The following is an 18,451-nucleotide window of genomic DNA, read 5'->3' on the forward strand; positions in this document are numbered from 1 at the left end:
CACCGGGAGGACCCGCACTGGGAGGACTGCACTGGGAGGACTGTACAGGGAGGACCCACACCGGGAGGACTTGCACCGGGAGGACTGTACCAGGAGGACTCGCACCGGGAGGACCCCACGGGGAGGACCTCACTGGGAGGACTGCACTGGGAGGACCGCACCAGGAGGACCCACACCGGGAGGACCACACTGGGAGGACTGCACCGGGAGGACCCGCACCGGGAGGACCCGCACCGGGGAGGACCGCACCGGGAGGACCTGCACCGGGAGGACCTGCACCGGGAGGACTTGCACCGGGAGGACCCACACCGGGAGGACTTGCACCGGGAGGACCCCATGGGGAGGACCTCACTGGGAGGACTGCACTGGGAGGACCGCACCGGGAGGACTGCACCGGGAGGACCGCACCGGGGAGGACCGCACCGGGAGGACCTGCACCGGGAGGACCTGCACCGGGAGGACTTGCACCGGGAGGACCCACACCGGGAGGACTTGCACCGGGAGGACTGTACCAGGAGGACCCGCACCGGGAGAACCGCACGGGGAGGACCGCACTGGGAGGACTGCACTGGGAGGACCGCACCGGGAGGACTGCACTGGGAGGACCGCACCGGGAGGACCATACCGGGAGGACTTGCACCGGGAGGACCCGCACCGGGAGGACTGCACTGGGAGGACCGCACCGGGAGGACTGCACCGGGAGGACCGCCAGCCCCCGTGCCCTGTCTGTCCACACGCAGCCCACCTGGGCGCCCCTCAGCCCCATCATTGGCGGCCTAATGAACAGGAAGTCTGCCATTCCCAGCGGGAAAGCGGGTTCAATTATTGAAAAGTCAGGAGGCTCGCTCCCTGCATGACTTATACTCCCCCGAGCCCCCCGCCCGGCCACATCTCCGTTCAGGGTTAAATGGATGCCGGGCCCGAATGGAGCTCATCGGCGTTCGTTCTGTCATCGGCGCCGTCAGTGGTGGCGCCGTCAGTGATGGCGGAGCGGACGGAGGCGCGGGGCTGGGACCCCGGCATTGCGGCCTGGCGGGGGGGAGGGGGGAGGGGGCGCAGTGAGCGCTGCTGCTGAGGGTCTGCTTTCCCGGAGGGCCCCGGGCGCAGGGGGGGGCCCTCTGGCTAGATCCAGAGGGGGGGGGGGGTTCAGGGGCTGTGAGGGCAGAGGGTGCATCATCTTTTCTTTCTTTTTTTCTTCTTTTATATTTCTGTTGATGTCAGAGCGGAAGGGAGAGGGAGAGAGAGAAGCGTCAAGGATGAGAGAGCACCATGGAGCAGCCGCCTCCTGCACGCCCTCCACTGGGGATGGAGCCGGCCTCCGGGGCCTGTGCCCTGACCAGGAATCGAACCCGGACCTCCTGGGCCGTAGGTGGATGCTCAGCCCCAGAGCCCGGGCTGGGCCTGGGCGTGTTTCCTGGGTGGAGTCAGTGTCCTCCCTGCGCACGGCGAGGACTCGGTACCCCAGCCCAGCCTGCCGCCCTCCGCCCTGCAGCCAGCGAGGAGAGGCCTCCCTCGGGGTCCCGGCCTGGGCTTGGTCTGAGCGCCCGGCCTGACTCCGCGCCCAGCGCCCAGCCCGAGCCCCGCAGCGCCCGGAGCCCTCGGGGGCAGCGCCTCGCAGGCCCTGCTGCCGGGCCGCTGAGTCCGGCTCCTCCAGGCCCTGCGGGGAGCCTGGCACCCGTCCCCGGGCTCGGCGAGACAGGCCTTCCGCAGTGACACCCCCGCCCCCGTGAAGGGGCGTCCGGGTCCCCCCGGATCAGAGCACAGACTCTGCACGGACACCCCTCGGCCAGCCCAGCCCTCAGGCCGAGGCCCTGCCTCCCGGCGGGAGGGACCTTCCCAGAGTCCGGCCTCAGGCAGGTGTCACCAGCCGCGCCCCCCCCCCCCCCAGCTCCCTGCTGTTCTCGGAGGAGCGGCCGCTCTGAGGCGCTCAGGGCACAGCAGACGCGCCCCTGCCCTCCCCTCCCCAAACCCCAACAGCCGCTCAAGCCCCTGCGTGGAGACCCCGAGGCTCTGAGCTCCCACCGCCCGGAGCCGGAGCCGCTGGGAGCCCAGGGCAGGTGGTGTGTGCGAGGCGCCCCAGCAGGCCCACCAGCCAGGCCTGCGCACAGTAGGTTTGTGCCCAGCAGGCCCACCAGCCGGGCCTGCGCACAGTAGGTGTGGCACCCAGCAGGCCCACCGGCCGGGCCCGCGCACAATAGGTGTGGTGCCCGGGCTGGCCAGCACCGGCCGGGCCCGCGCACAGTAGGTGTGGTGCCCGTGCTGCCCCGGGCGAGGACAGGGCAGGGCAGCACAGGGAAGGGGTGGATGGTCAGCAGTCGGGGGAGGAGGTCCAGGGAGGGAGAGGGACCCCGACATGGGACCGCAGGACGGTGCGTGGGGTGAGCTCTGGCCAGGCTGCATGAGGCCCGGGCCCAGCCTGCCCATCCCAGCCTCCGGCCCGGGCACCTGGCCTGGGTGGGAGCAGATCCGTGAGGGGTGAGCACGCTGAGGCCGGGAGCGCAGGCACAGTGACACCCCCATGGGGGGAGCTGAGGAGCAGATGCTGTTCCCCCCCTGGCCTCCTCCCTCCCCCCCTTTGTCCTCCTCAGGCCTCCCCCAGGCACAGTGACCAGGCCCTCTCAGGAGACGGTCCTCAGGCCGCCGCTGTGCTCCCGGCCACGTTGGGAAGGTGCCTGAGGGGCTGTTACACCAGCTGCAGTGAGCCAGCCATGGTGGGCGGGGCCTGGTGGGTGGGGCCTGGTGAGCAGGACCTGGTGGGCGGGGAGGTGGTGGGAGGGGCGGTGGTGGGAGATGGTGGGAGGGGCCCTGGTGGGCGGGGAGATGGTGGGTGGGGAGATGGTGGGCGGGCCCTGGTGGGCAGGGCGTCCTCCTGTTGTGAGCTCGGTGCTATGAAGCCCCTCCTCCTCCTCTTTTCCAGCTGGATCCTGTTCCCCTGGATTCCTGGGGGGGGGTTGGGGTGGGAGAGTGGGAGAGGGGGCAGAGCCACAGAGGGTGGAGCCACACAGGGGGCGGAGCCACACGGGGCAGGGCCACATAGGGGGCGGAACCATGCAGGGCAGAGCCATACAGGAGGCAGAGCAGCGTAGGGGGCGGAACCACTCAGGGGCGGAGTCACACAGGGGGGGGGAGCCACGCAGGGGGCGGAGCCACACAGGGGGCGGAGCCATACAGAGGCAGGGCCACGCAGGGGCGGGGCCATGCAGGGGGCAGAGCCACACAGGGGGCGGAGCCATACAGAGGCAGGGCCACGCAGGGGCGGAGCCATGCAGGGGGCGGAGCCATACGGAGGCAGGGCCACGCAGGGGCGGGGCCATGCAGGGGGCGGAGCCATACGGAGGCAGGGCCACGCAGGGGAGGGGCCATGCAGGGGGCGGTCTCACCTGCTCCCCCGCACAGGGACACCTGGGAGGATGGGGTGGGTGCCCCTGGCCATGCCTCCCGCCCTGTTTGTGCTCCGACTGCAAAGCCCCGGGCTGCTCGCCCCAGGGAGGCCCCGCACCCCCTCTCCGGCGGGCTCTGGCCCCTGGGAGGGGCAGGGAGTCCTGGGGCCGTGGCAGCGCCAGGCCTTCCCCTCCCTCTCAGCGGCCAGGGCCCGTCTGCCCGCTCACAGCTCCGGGCGGAGAGGGGCTGACACCTAACACGGCTCCTCACGGCCTCGGGAGCGTCCTTCGGGTGTGGCCGCCTCGGAGCCCTGACTTCTGCTCTGCCCCATGTCCTGGGACGTGTGCGGGACCCACAGACCCAGCGAGGGCCCCAGGAGAGGGGCTGGGGCGGTCGCCTGCCTCCCTGGTCTGACGGGACCCTGACGGGACCCCAGGGGCAGCTGAGGGACAGGAGGTGCTGCTCTGTGCGGGGCCACCCCTCGGCCGGTGGCGGGACCCGGACAGGCCTGCGGGTGGGGGCCGGGGCCCAGCACTCCCAGCAGGCGGTGGCCACTCACCTGGGCTTCCTGCAGGGGCATCCTCGGGCGGCAGGAAGAGGCCCAGGCTCCTGGCCCCGCGTCCTCACGGCTGGCCAGCCCGGAAGGACCGTCCTCACAGGGTTCTGGGGTCTGTCCCCGCCGCCACGCCGGCCACGCCAGCCACGCCGACCACGCTGGCCACACCAGCCACGCCGGCCACACCAGCCACGCCGGCCACGGCCCGCTCCCAGGACCCCGCGGCCAGCGAACAGAAGCCATGTGTATGAAAGGACGTTCTCTTTATTTCCATAATTTAGCGGAATCAACACAAACCGGAGACGGTGAAACAAGAGAAAAACGGGTCACATCGCGTCCTCCCGGCCTGGGCCTCGGCATTGCGCTCGCTAGTTCCAGAGACGGGCGGTCGGGGGAGGTGGGGGCGCTGGCTGGCGGGCGCGGGGCGCGGGGCTGGGGGACCCCGGGGCCCCGTCCGGCTCCTGAGCCTGGCGGCCGCTGGGTCACCACCCCATGCAGGGCGCCGCCTCTGTGACCGGAAACCCCCATCTCGGCTGGGCCTGCACGCCAGGACACGCCAGGACACGCGTGTCCACGTCTGTGGTGACCGGAGGATAAATGAAATGGGCGGGGGACGGGTCTTAAATACGCGGGTTTCCTGTCCTATCGTGTCTACGGGGGTATATAGCTGTGTGTGTTTTAACTTTTCTTTTTTTAGTAGCATAGAACTAGCATAATACTCCTGTTAATGGACTCGTAGGTAGTATATACTTCACCAGAATGCAGGGGAATGAAGGGGCCTGGCGCAGGGCGGCCAGGGAGGAAGCGCCAGGAGCGTCCCGCCCCAGCCCGTGTGGCTCAGTGGCTAGAGCGTCGGCCTGCAGACCAAAGGGTCCCGGGTTCGATTCCGGTCAAGGGCACGTACGTACCTCAGTTGTGGCCTCCGGGCCCTGGCCTGGTGCGTGCGGGAGGCAGCCCATCAATGTGTTCCTCTCACATCGATGTTTCTCTCCGTCTCTCCCTCTCTCCCTGAAAACCAAGGGAAACATGTCCTCGGGTGAGAATTAACCAAAAAAAGGGCTCAGTGGCAAACCGGACCGATGCCATCCAGGGGGTCAGGGGACCCTCAGAGGGAGGCCTGGGGGGACGGACGCCTGCCTTGTGCCCTCGCCCCGACCACCGACCTCCGCCACCAGCCGACTGAGGAGGTGCCCGCTGCCCCCCAAGTCTGTGCCGGGTCACCAGGACAGGGGAGAGGATGGTCCACTCGGCGCCCGAGACAGACGCCGGCGGGCGGGACACGGGAAGCGAGCCAGGCGCCAAGCACACATCAACCCACGCGTGACGTCACGCCCTGGCCCCAGTCCCGCCCCCGCCCTGGAGCTCCCCCCGGCCCCGAACCCTCAGGCCGCCCCGCGGGCCCCGCGCCCAGGGCGGCCACATTCACGGTTAAATAGTGTTTCCTACAAATATACAACATATAAAACTGTTAAATATATAGCTTTAGGCTTTGCAAAATACATTTAATGATTCTCTCAAACAGGGTTACTTCCGCTTCCTTCCATTGCCTCCGGGCGGACGGCACCGGTGAGACCGTCCGGAGGCGCAGCATGCGGCGGGAGACCGGCGTCCGGCGAATGGCGACGAGGCGTGGCTAGTGGTTAGGAGGGTTTAGTACGGTCAGTCCATCTCGGCGTGGGCACGCGGCCGGAGTCCCGCAGGGCAGCGGGCACCTCCGCCCTCCGAGGCCGCCCGGCTCCGGGCGCCCGCAGTGTTCGAGGGCGGCCGCCGGCATGTCCGTGCCCGCCCCCGTGGCCCGGGCTGGGCGTGGGGCGAGTCCGCGTTAAAACAGATTTGCTCTTTGGTCTATCGAGTGAACTGCAGGTAAGAAAATAGAAGCGACTCGGGCAGTCCGGGCGCCCAGTCCGTCCTCCAGGCTGGCTGTCCGCCTCCGGCTACAGCCCCAGGGCTCCTCCTCCTCCGGCTCCTCCTTCTCCTCCTCCGGCTCCTCCTTCTCCTCCTCCGGCTCCTCCTCCTCCGGCTCCTCCTCCTCCTCCTCCTCTTCCTCCGGCTCCTCCTCCTCCTCCTCCTCCTCCTCCGGCTCCTCCTCCTCCTCCTCCTCCTCCTCCTCCTCCTCCGGCTCCTCGGCGGGGGGAGCAGCCAGGTCTGGCCGGGAAGGCAGGCGAGGCCGGTGGTGGGGGGCCTGGGGCACCCCCACTGCGTCCGGGGCGGGACTCCTCGCGCAGCCAGAGACTGCGCTCACAAGGCCCGGGACGCGGCTGTCCGTCCGTCCGTCCGTCCGGGTCGGGCTGTGAGAAACGGAGGCGCCGATGGCAGAGGGGTGTTGGCGGCCTGTCGGGTGCCCAGGCCCTCCGCCCTGTGGGCCGGCGTCTGTCAGGAGACCTGCGGGGGGAGAGGAGAGCAGTCAGGCTCCGATGAGACACCCGCGGGGCAGCCCTCAGCAGCTGCCCGCTGACCGCCAGGACGAAAACTAGACGGAGCCCTGAGTTCCAGGCCAAGCCCCTCCCGGCCTGGCCTGGAGACCCCAGGGCGACCCCGAGTTCATGCCGCGATTGTTCTCTCCGTGTTTGAGGTGCCGGCCCCTCCGGGCTCCTAAGTGACAACCCCCTGCCCCGTCACAGGGGGTCCCCCAGACCCACCCGTGAGGCCGGGCACCCTCACCAGCCCCAGCAGGCGGGGACCTGCACCTCGGCCAGGCTCCGACCCCCAGGCCCCCTCAATGCCTCTGGCCTGTCCCCCCGCAGGCGGGTCTGGGAGGGGCCCAGCTCCGTCTCACGGGATCCAGCCCAGCCCGTGTCCCGCTGGCCCAGCCTGAGGAAGGAGCCTCGGGGTTCCGCCCTCTCCTGACCCCAGCGAAGATGTGCTGCGTCCTCTCCGCCCAGCCAGGTCACCGCCAGCTCCGCGGGACTGCGCCCGCCCCGGAAGCCTCACTGGCTTCTGGCCCGCCCGGCCCGCCCGCCAGGCAGCCCGCTGACAAGCGCAGGACGGCTCCGCGGCCTCGGAGCCACGGCCTCTATGTCCCCGGGCACCGTGGCCGGCAAACCGCGGCTCGCGAGCCACGTGCGGCTCTCTGGCCCCTTGAGTGTGGCTCTTCCACAAAACACCACGGCCTGGGCGAGACTATTTTGAAGAAGTGGCGTTAGAAGAAGTTTACGTTTAAAAAACGTGGCTCTCCGAAGAAATTCAATCCTTGTGCCGTTGACATTCGGCTCTGTGGATGAGTGAGTTTGCTGACCGTGGTCCTGGCTGGGCTCCCGGCTGCTCTGCCTGAGGCTGCGCACAGCCTGCTCAGGGCTGCAGCGCGGGGGCCTCATCGCGGGACCACGGCCCCGGCCCCGGCGCACAGGGCCTGCTGAGCCTGCGCGAGCCCGGCCGGCTTCCCTGTCCCCGGTCACGGCTCGGAGGGACCCTCCGAGGGGCCCTCATCTCAGCGGCACCAGCCTCTCCCACGCTGCAGCCGGAGGTGTGTGTGGCTGCTGCTCGCCCGCTCTCCGCACCGCTCTCTTCAACGGAGCCTTCGGTGCCCCCGCACCTGCCGGTCTCGGAAGGCACCTGTCTACGGCCGCGGTCGGCAAACCGCGGCTCACGAGCCACACGGCTCTTCAGCCCCTTGGGTGTGGCTCTTCCACAGAATGCCACGTGGGGCACGCATGTACAGTGCGCTGGAAATTTCGTGGCCCATGCGCAGAAGCTGTTTCTGGCTCTCAGGAGGAATGTCGATCGTTGTCCTGCTGATGTGTGGCTCTCTGGACGAATGAGTTTGCCCACCTCAGGTCTACGGCGTCTCCTCCTGAGGGCCACTGGGGGGCCCTGCTCACCTCCCACCGGCACTCCCCCCCCTCCCGCCCCCGGCTGCCGACCACACTCCGGGGCCGGGCTGCGGCCCTGCTCCATCCTGTCCGGGGCACGTGGGCAGGGAGGGCCAGGTGGGATGTGTCTGCCATCACGTCTCCCACCACGACTCTGCTGGGCATCCTCCGCGGACCTGTGTGTGAACAGCGGGGCTGTGTCCCAATAAAACTTTATTGACAAGAGCGGGCGGGGGCCGACGTGGCCGACTCTGGTCGGGGCCACGGCCTGTGTGTATGTGCACGGCTCACAGGGCCTCGTGTCGTCACGGCGTCTCCGTGGGTCCTCCTGGGCCCGGGGACCACCTGCCGGCATCTGCCGGCGACGCCGGTGCCGTGTCCTCACGCCGAACCTGCAGGCGGCCGCGGGGTGACCCGGCCCCAGGCGGGAGGGGGCCTGCTCCCTGCCCCTGGGCTCAGGCCTCTGGCCCCCGAGGCCCCGCCTCTGCCTGGGGGCGGCAGGTCCGCGGTCCCCGATGCTGAGCACCGAGAGGGTGTCGGCCGGGGCCCTGAGCCTTCTCCTTTGTGTCCTGCTGGGTCTGTCCCCTCCGATCTGAGACATCGAAAGACTTCCACTCCCACACAGACTGCGGCGTGGGGGCGTGGGGGCGTGGCTGTTCTCTAAGGGCTGCCGGACGCAGCCGCTGTGATTCTCTCAGGTTCAGGTGACACAGACCCATCGCCGCCGCCATGGGGAGTGCACATTCCAGGGGCGGGTCCCCCGATTTATCGCCACCCCCAAAACAATGCAGGTGCAGGGGGCCTCGAGGGCGCTGTGCTGAGCGAGGTGACCTTGCCGTGACCTTGTCCACCTTTGGGGGGCCCTCTGGCCGAAAGGACCTGGGCAGCGTGCCAGGGTTTGGGCGGGGGGAACGGTGAACGTGTCCAGCGCCGGCCGACCCCGCCGGCCCCGTCTCCCGGGAGGTTCACCGTCCGGCTCACACCCGAACCCCATGTGCCGGAGGCGGGGACGCACTCCCACAGCCTCGCCAGAGGCAGCGGCCGACCCGGCGCCTCACATTCACCGTCCTCCTCTCCTGCTTCTTTCTCTCAGGCGGCTTCTTCACTGCTCAGGTCGCTCGTTTTCACTCTTCCTCATTGAGAAACGAGGTGATTTAAAGGCAGGCAGGCGCTCACGGAGGGGTCCCCCCTACAGGGGGTGGGACCCGGGACCCTTCAGTCCACAGGCCAACGCTCTACCCACTGAGCCACACCAGCTGGGGCAGCCCCTGCAGTCTAAGTGCTGGGCCACGTGCAGGTGTCCCGGGGTGCTGCTCCCTGAGATCTGGGGGCCGGGGGGTCCATCCTGCACCCCAGCATCCAGTGTGGAGCCAAACGGTGTGGGGTGGGGGGAGGAGGGAGGGGTGCGGTGGGAAAGGGGCGGGGAGAGCAGGGTGCGGTGAGGCGTGGGGGAGGGTGGGGCAGGGGGGAGGGGAGAGGCTGGCCAGCCCTCCTGCACCGTCCTCTCTGGCCTCAGGGACAGCCCAGCCCCCGGGAGGGCTCCTCCCCAGCGGCTGCCTCCGATCAGGTGTAAATCGGCACAGACCGGCCGCTTTAGGCAAAGTGAGGTGAACACAGCGCTGGGGCTGCCACGGGAGAGGCCTCCGTCCGGACTCGGCCCCCAGTGCCCCCGGGACGGGGTCCCCCCGCCTGCCCCGGGGACGGCCCCCCGCCCCCCCCACCCGCCCGCCCCGGGGACGGCCCCCCTGCCTCCCCCCCCACCCGCCCAGCCCCCGGGCCTCCCCCACCCCGCCTGCCCCCGGGACAGCCCCCCCCCCGACTGCCCCCGGGGACGGGGTCCCCCCCACCTGCCCCCTGGGCCTCTCCCCCCGCCTCCCCCCACCAGCCCCCGGGCCTCCCCCCCCCCCGCCCGCCCCCCGGGACGGCCCCCCCCCACCCGCCAACCCCCCCCCGCCAGCCCCAGGCCTCTCCCCCGCCCCCCCCCCCATCCGCCAGCCCCCGGGCCTCTCCCCCCGCCAGCCCCTGGGACGGCCGGGCCTCTCCCCAACCGCCAGCCCCCGGGCCTCTCCCCCCGCCAGCCCCCGGGACGGCCCCCCCCCCCCAGCCCCCGCCAGCCCCCGCCGGGCCGCCCCACGCACCGTGGTGGTCTTGATGCGCCCGCCGGGCTGCGTGCAGGTCCAGCCGGAGCGGTTGATGAGCAGGTCGCAGCCTTCGCCCTCCAGGCACGGCCGCATGTCACACCACTGCTTCGTCCGGATGATGCGAGCTGGGGGAGGGACAGCGTCAGTGCTGCCACCGGCACGGGCACCCCCTCGGCTCGCCCCCCCTGCCCGGCTCCCCCCGCCGCCCCCCGCCCGGCTCCCCCCACCGCCCGGCCCCCCCCCCCGCCCGGCTCCCCCCGCCGCCCCCCGTCCGGCTCCCGCAGCGCTCAGCACCCAAACCCCCGGCGGGTGCCACCGGCTGCGGGTGGCGTTTCAGCCACGCACACCGCACGGCCGGCACCGCGCCCGCGGGGAGAAGCAGGGACGGGTCCTCAGGCGCTGGGGGAGCCGGGGAGCTGGGTCCGAGTGAGGACAGAATGGACCGTGTTCACACACCTGCCCCTCGCCCAACACGCCAACGGCGTGCCCCCACCATGTCCTGCCTCAGCCACAGCGCCTGGCTGTATGGTACGTGTACACACACACACACACACACACACACACACACACGTACATGGACACAGAAACGCACACGTCACAAAATGCACACCGGCGTGTGCACGTGTAAACACAGACACATCAACATGTGAAACAGCACGCGTGCACACACATACACGTGTGCACGTACATCCACCTGTACCCACAGCCAGGCGTGCAGCCCGGCACACAGCGGGCCGGTGGGCGTGTTTGAAAAATGAACACGCAGTGGACACAGCGTCACTGAGCACCGGCGTGCGCAGCCAGCCTGCAGGGGGCGCTGCAGGCCACGCTCACACACGCCTTTTATCTGCCCAGGCACTGGGCCCGCCCCCCTGGCTCACTTCCTGCGGGAGCCGCAGCCCTGGCCCCGCCGGGACAAAGGGCCTTTCATGTCCTCCTCCGCCCGGACTCCGGGCCACTCCTGGCGGCAGCGAGTGCGGAGGCGGCCGTGCCCCATGGCTGGTCGGGAGCTTGGGCCCCCCATGCCCGTCCCCAGGCCCCGGGAGAGCAGGTCAGTCCCGCCCGGGCCTCTGAGAGGACAGTGCAGCCCCTGGACCAGCCCAGCCTGGCCTCCCCCTCCCCTCCCCCTCACACATGCACACGGGTCCACACAGCACACATGCATATGTCCACACACCACACACATCCATGCACACACGTCCACACATGCACACATTCGCCCGAGTACACGCACAGGCACGGGCCTGTGTGCCTCACGGTTCTCCCCAGTGAAGACCTGGGGCTCCGCCGCCGGGGGGCCTGGCCCTTTGGGCTCCGAGCGCCCCTGTGAGGGCCTGTGGGGGCACAGGGCTCCCAACTCCCAGAACCAGCCCTTCGCAGCAGCCAGTCCCCCGGAACAGGCCTCCGGGGAGACATGGGACCCCAGCGCCAGGGCCTGTGGGACGTCCGGGGACCAGGTGCTCACACGCCTCAGGCCGCCCCTCACCCTGCACGCCGGAGCACGCCCCACCACGCCCCACCTCCATCCTAAACCTGCACCCCCTGCACCCCCTGCCCCAAATCCTGCACCCCACACCCCCCACCCCCCACCCCCTCCCTGCACTCCCCGCCCCAGGGCCCCGTCGGGCAGGAGGCCCCGCGGGGAGCCGGTGAGAGCCGTGTCTGCGGCACCGTCGCCTGTAAAATTGATGCTGCCGTTTGGATCCTATTGGTTTTGTTGTCGTGTTCCCGTTAATTTTTAAACGGGTCTCGGCGTATTGCACTTTGTCGTCTAATGAGGATTTGCTTATATTCTTGCAACATGACAATAAAACGACTGAGGTCAGCGTGGGGCGGGGGCCTCCCTCAGCCGGCTCCCGTGGCCGAGGCTGAGGACCGGCCGCCGCCCCTGGGGGGCCCGGCAGGAGGGCTGAGCGGGGCCTCCGAGGGGGACCCACTCTCCGGGCAGCCCCCGGGCCGAGAGGGACGCGGGCGGCAGGGCCTCCGGGGCCTGTCCTCAGCCAGGAGGGCTCCTGGGCAACACCCACCCCAGTGCCTGCGCCAGCCGCCCGAGTCACCTGCCAGAGAGACCAGGACACGGGCATGTGCAGGGAGCACCGGTGTGCAGGGAGCAGGGGCGTGGGGACCAGGACACGGCGTGTGCAGGGAGCAGGCGTGTGGGGACCAGGACAAGGGCGTGTGCAGGGAGCACCGGTGTGCAGGGAGCAGGGGCGTGGGGACCAGGACACGGCGTGTGCAGGGAGCACGAGTGTGGGGACCAGGACATGGGTGTGTACAGGGAGCAGGCGTGTGGGGACCAGGACAGGGGCGTGTGCAGGGAGCAGGTGTGTGGGGACCAGGACACGGTGTGTGCAGGGAGCAGGGGTGTGGGGACCAGGACACGGGAGTGTGCAGGGAGCAGGCGCGTGGGGACCAGGACAAGGGCGTGTGCAGTGAACACGGGTGTGTGCAGGAAGCAGGGGTGTGGGGACCAGGACACGGCGTGTGCAGGGAGCAGGCGTGTGGGGACCAGGGCAAGGGCATGTGCAGGGAGCAGGCGTGTGGGGACCAGGACAAGGGCGTGTGCAGCGAACACGGGTGTGTGCAGGGAGCAGGGGTGTGGGGACCAGGACAGGGGCGTGTGCAGGGAGCAGGGGTGTGGGGACCAGGCCACGGGCGTTGCAGGGAGCAGGGATGTGGGGACCAGGACATGGGTGTGTACAGGGAGCAGGTGTGTGGGGACCAGGACAAGGGCGTGTGCAGCGAACACGGGTGTGTGCAGGGAGCAGGCGTGTGGGGACCAGGACACGGGCGTGTGCAGGGAGCACTGGAGTGGTGCAGCTGTCCCATCCCTTTGGTCCTCCCGACCCCCTCATCCCAAACCTGAGGGCCGGGGCCGGGGTGACCTTGTGGCTCTGAGCTTCCCGGGACACGTCGGCCGCGGCTGATGGTCTGGGCAGATGGACGGGCAGCGGTGCGGGAGGCGGGCGCTCGGGCTGTGGGCTCCCGCGGGACAAGCTTCGTTCCCATTAACAGGAATCTGCTTACTTTACTCAGCAGCTCGGAAAGACGAGGCAGCCGGAACCGAGCGGCGGCGGGCGGGCGCTGGCTGCCTCCGGCACAGCCACGGACCAGGTCCTCCGCGCGGGGCCTGCAGGGCCGTCCCAGCCGCCCGGATCGCTGACGGGGGTCAGGCGACTCATGGAAAAGGGGCGTCGACACTGAACACGCACGGCTTCACGCACGTCACACACACACACACACACACACACACTCGCTGACCCACAGTCACAGCGGGTCCGACACGCCCAGGGTTCCGGAAGAATCTGCTGTGTGAGGATGGAGGCAGGACCCCTGCAGACACCTTGTGAGGTTCAGGAAGCCCTGGCCCCCACCTTTTTGCTCCAGAAGCTCAGGTACCAGCTCAGGTGGTGGTGGGGGGGGGGCGGCAGAGGTCAGAGGGCACCTGGTGGCCCCAGAGCCATCATCCTAAGGCGGCCGCCCTCCCCGGGGAATCAGGAGCGCGCCCTGGAGGACGGACCAGGACGGCGCTGGCCGGTGCGGTGCTGGGCCCTGGGGGAGGGCTGGCTGTCGCGATTCAGGAAAACGCAAACAAACCCAGGCCACGCCCACCATGCTGGGCCCACCAGGGGAGGGAGCCCGCGGGCCTCGGAGCAGGGCCAGCGGCCGGGGTGCTGCTGCCAGCAGGCAGCCGGGAGGCCCCTCCCCAGGGCCGCCCGAGGGTCCGGGCTCCGGGCCCGGCCACAGGAGATGGCATCCCCCCCATACCCCCTGAGCAGGAGGAAACAGGGCCTGTCTGCTCCCCACGCCCAGCCCCTCCGTCATCTCGGAAAAGAAAAACCCGCAGAACCCAGATTACGCCTTCAAACGAGACTGCGTTCTCCCCCTACAACTCCGGGCAGCATAATTGAGTGAGAACAGTCTCGGTAATTATTTTTCCTTTAAATAGTTACAGTGGAATGGATTAATCTCCGAGACGGCCTCTGATTAGCGTGATGCATTGGCGGCGGGAACGGTCCCCGGCCGCGGCCGCGGCTCGGAGGGCACCGTGGCGAGGGCGCCAGCCGGCACGCAGCTCGGAGGAGAGAGGGGCACAGGGCGTCCGAGCGGCCTGCCCCTCCGCCATCGGGACTAAGGAACGCGGGAGGGAGAAACCCGCCGATTCCCACCAACGACAGGAGCTGCTTACGCGGGAGGGCGGGCGGGCAGGCGGCCGCTGTGAGTCAGCGGGGGCGGGGGAGGCCCCTCCTTTCGGGGGCACCGGGCTCCGTGCGGGGGCGGGGGCTCCAGCTCGGGGCGAGGCCTCGTCTCTGTGGGGAGACAGCCCCCCTCCTTCACTCAGACGGGGACACCCCTTCCCTTACGGGGTTCGCCCCCAGAGGCAGCCCCTCCCGCTGCAGTGGCCACAGGAGCGGTGCTGGGGTCAGTCTCTGGCCGTGAGGGAGTGACTGTCCAGGGGGAGAGGCCCTGCCGGCAGGTGCCCGGATCGGCCTCTCCATAACCAGCCTCCACAGTAGCTCCTGGCGTGAACCAAGGCCCCTGGCGCCCAGGAGAGCCGCGCCCACCCCCGGACCGGCCTGCAGCACGCCCCCCGCCCACACCACGCCCAGGGACGGGGAGGGGGCTCCCTCGGCCTTCCCCAGACGGGGGCGCTGTGGGCCCCTCCTGTCTCCGGTAGGGGTGGTGCCTCGGGGACGGGCAGCTCTGCAGCCGGCGGTGGCTGAGGGCCTCGGGGGCTGCAGCCCGGTCTGTGCAGAGGCTGGCCACCGGCTCGCACCCACATCCCCTGGTGGGGGAGGCGGTTCTGACATCAGGCTCCTGGATGGCACTCATGGAGCTTCGGGAAGCCGGGCCCAGCGCCGGCCTGGATGGTCAGGACACAGGGAGCTCAGCCAGGAAGCCCCTCCTCCCTGCCCCACCCATTCCCTGGCCCCGCCCCTCAACGGCCCCACCCTGGCCACGCCCCTCCCCTGGACCCTGCCCCTAATTGGGTCCCGCCTCTCTGAGGCCCCTCCCCTTGCCTGGGCCCTGCCCCTCCTAATTGGACCCCCCCTGGGGCCCCGCCCCCGTCTCTGGCCCTCCTGCCGCCTTGCAGCTGGCCACTGCGGGGGGCCGGCCACTGCGGGCGGCGGCAATCACCTAATCGCATTAACATGGATCCGGCCGCATCGATGCGGACAGGAGCGCCGTCTGCAGTCGATAAAGCGCCGCATTCCGGGGAAAGTGCCTGGGAGGTCACCCCTGCCTCCTCCCAAAGCCAGGGGCCGGTCCAGCCCCGGAGCCCTGCCTGATCCCCCAGCTCCAGGCCTGACCGTGTCTGACCCCCCAGCTCCGGGCCTGACCGTGTGCCTGACACCCCCTCACCCCCCAGCTCCGGGCCTGACCGTGTGCCTGACCCCCCCTCCCCCAGCTCCGGGCCTGACCGTGTGCCTGACCCCCCCTCCCCCAGCTCCGGGCCTGACCGTGTGCTGCCGGGCGCCCTCCCCGCCAGGAGCCACTGCCCTTTAGTCAGGGGATCACCGAAGCCGGGAGGCCACAGAGAGGAGAAGGCAGCACCTGACGAAGAGCACGCGTGTCCACCTGAACATGCACACACACGCTCGCACTCACACACGTGCACACTCACGCGCACACGCGCACATGCGCACACACACACGTGCACACACGCACACACGCGCACTCTGACTTCAGACTCAGAACGACCTGACGCTCGCTTCTGTGGACAGAAGGCCCGTGCGTCCCACAGGGCGCCACACAGCCACGTGCGGACACAGCCTCCTCCTCCTCCCTCCCTCCCTCCCTCCCTCCCTCCCACACCCACCGGGCTGCCTGGCCCCTGCTCACCACCTGCCCTGCCGGGCACAGACCACAGGTGAGCACACACCCGTCCACGGGCCGAGGCTCCAGCCACGCCCGGTCCTCCCCGTGGCCACAGAAGGCCGCCCGGCGGCTCGGCCCCGGTCGGTGGCTCAGGCCCCGGTCGGTCGCTCAGGCCCCGGTCGGTCGGGCGGCTCAGGCCCCGGTCGGTCGGTCGGGCGGCTCAGGCCCCGGTCGGTCGGGCGGCTCAGGCCCCGGTCGGTCGCTCAGGCCCCGGTCGGTTCGGTCGCTCAGGCCCCGGTCGGTCGGCCCGCTCAGGCCCCGGTCGGTCGGCCGCTCAGGCCCCGGTCGGTCGGCGGCTCAGGCCCCGGTCGGTCGCTCAGGCCCCGGTCGGGCGGGCAGCTCGGCCCCGGTCGGTCGGAGGCTCAGGCCCCGGTCGGTCGCTCAGGCCCCGGTCGGTCGGAGGCTCAGGCCCCCGGTCAGGCCCTCAGGCCCCGGTCGGTCGCTCAGGCCCCGGTCGGTCGGAGGCTCAGGCCCCGTTCGGGTCGCTCAGGCCCGGTCGGTCGGCGGCTCAGGCCCCGGTCGGTCGGTTCGCTCAGGCCCCGGTCGGTCGGTCGCTCAGGCCCCGGTCGGTCGCTCAGGCCCCGGTCGGTCGGTCGCTCAGGACCCCGGTCGGTCGGTGGCTCAGGCCCCGGTCGGTCGGTCGCTCAGGCCCGGTCGTCGGCGGCTCAGGCCCCGGTCAGGCGGCGGCTCAGGCCCCGGTCTGTCGGGCGGCTCGGCGTCGGTCAGTGGCTCAGGCCCCGGTCAGGCCTCAGGCCCCGGTCGGCGGCTCAGGCCCCGGTCGGTTGGGCGGCTCGGTGCCGGTCAGGCCCTCAGGCCCCGGTCGGCGGCTCAGGCCCCGGTCAGGCCCTCAGGCCCCGGTCAGGCCCTCAGGCCCCGGTCAGTCGGGCGGCTCGGCGCCGGTCAGGCCCTCAGGCCCCGGTCAGGCCCTCAGGCCCCGGTCAGGCCCTCAGGCCCCGGTCGGCGGCTCAGGCCCCGGTCGGTCGGCGGCTCAGGCCCCGGTCGGTTGGGCAGCTCGGTGCCGGTCAGGCCCTCAGGCCCCGGTCAGGCCCTCAGGCCCCGGTCGGTCGGGCGGCTCGGCGCCGGTCAGGCCCTCAGGCCCCGGTGGGGCGGCTCGGCCCAGGTCGGGCCCCCAAGTCCTCCCCACGGGGCCGGCACCTGGGAGACACCCAGCACCTCGGCGCAGAGTCGCTCGACCGGCACAGCTGCGGCTCCATCACCGCGTGGTCTCTCCGACGCTCACTCACTGCGAGAACCTGCTGCCCGGAGAGCGGGACGAATCTTTCTAGAAGGCACCCCATGCTCCCAGCAGGTGGTAGCCTGTCCCTGGCCTGGGACTGTGTCTTCCCACCCTCTGAGCTGGAAAAGGGGAGGAAGGAGGCCATGTCCAGTACATACCGAAGCTGGGTGCACCCTGAAGCCCAGTGCACCCCGAAATCTGGTGCACACCCAAACCCGGTGCACCCCGAAAACCTGGTGCAACCTTAAGCCCCGTGCACCCCAAAACCAGGCAGAGCCGGGGGGGGGGGGGGCGGCGTGCTCCCCATCACCATCCGCATGATCAAAGCCGTGCTCAGATGGAAATCACACGTTCCCTCCGGTCCCCGCTGCACGGTGTTCTGTCGCGTCTGTAATGTAGTTTGAAATCTCCGGGAACATCAAAGGAGCGGGAGGGCTGTGCTCATCAAAGGCGGCCTGCTCTGGGCGTGGACCCGCTGTGCTCCCAGGTGTGGGGGGAATGTGGGGGCTCAGGGCCCAGCTCGCCCTCACCAGGGCGGCCCACAAAGGACCTGCTCTGAGTCTGTCTCTGTCACCCAGAGCCCAGGCCCGGGAGGAGGGGCTAAGCTGCAAGGGGAGGGGCTAAGACCAGGGAGGAGGGGCTAAACTGCAGGGGGAGGGGCTAAGATGCAGGGGGAGGGGCTAAGCCGCAGGGAGAGGCTAAACTCAAGGAGGAGGGGCTAAGCTGCAGGGAGGAGGGCTGTGTGTCCTGTGCCCTGGACCATCTCTGGGACTCGGCCCAGAAGCCGCTGGGCAGGAGGTTGGGCTGCAGCCTCTTCTCCCTCCACAAGGTCACCCCGGGGACGCTGGGCAGGCCCTGTGCGGGACCCTGGCCCCCCGGGACCCTCCATGGACCAGGGCCCCCGGGCAGGCCCCTGTGCGGGACCCTGGCCCCCCGGGACCTCCACGGACCAGGGCCCCGGGGACCGAGGCCGAGGCAGTGCCGGCCAGGCTCAGGGCGCCCCCGCTAACGGTCCAGTTGCAGCCACGGGCCCCCTCATGTGGGGGGAACAGCTCCCGAGTCCAGGGGACAATTCCCACACCCCTCCCCCCACAGCCCCCCCCCCCCCCCCAGCACTCTCCCCGACACACCCCTCCCCCACCAGCGGACTGGAATGTCACAGCAGCGGTGACACTCAGCGCACTGGACTCTGCACCGTCATCAGGGGCAGAGGGACATCGCTCAGATCCGGGCCCGGTGGCCCCATGTCCCCCCCGTCCCCTCTCCCCCTCCTCACAGGGACACGGGCTCAGCTATCTCTCTGAGCCGCGGTGCCAGGTGGCGTCAGGTCTGAGGGGCAGGGCCCTGGGAGTGCTGGACACACGGCAGGGCTGCCCTGCCCGGCCCGGCTGCCGCTGGCCACGGGCAGGCTCCCGGCCGCCCGCCCGCCGATGCCGTGTGCTCCGCA

The 18,451-nt window shown here is 70.4% G+C and overlaps 1 protein-coding gene across 2 annotated transcripts in view; it reads right to left on the reverse strand.

The window, feature by feature from the left end:
- Positions 1–5,663: 5,663 nt before the first annotated feature.
- The window catches only part of TAFA5 (TAFA chemokine like family member 5), a 70,785-nt gene continuing 57,997 nt past the window's right edge, over positions 5,664–18,451 (reverse strand). For both annotated transcript variants that reach the window (XM_036437599.2, XM_045581609.1), the window contains exons 3-4: positions 9,885–10,012; positions 5,664–6,319 (exon numbers count right to left, since the gene is read on the reverse strand). In XM_036437599.2, the coding sequence (XP_036293492.1) occupies positions 6,311–6,319; positions 9,885–10,012 (137 nt within the window). In that variant the 3' untranslated portion in view covers positions 5,664–6,310. The remainder of the gene's footprint in view (positions 6,320–9,884; positions 10,013–18,451) is intronic.

This window comes from Pipistrellus kuhlii, unplaced genomic scaffold (genome assembly GCF_014108245.1).
Source record: "Pipistrellus kuhlii isolate mPipKuh1 unplaced genomic scaffold, mPipKuh1.p scaffold_m20_p_141, whole genome shotgun sequence".
NCBI classification, from domain to species: Eukaryota; Metazoa; Chordata; class Mammalia; order Chiroptera; family Vespertilionidae; genus Pipistrellus; species Pipistrellus kuhlii.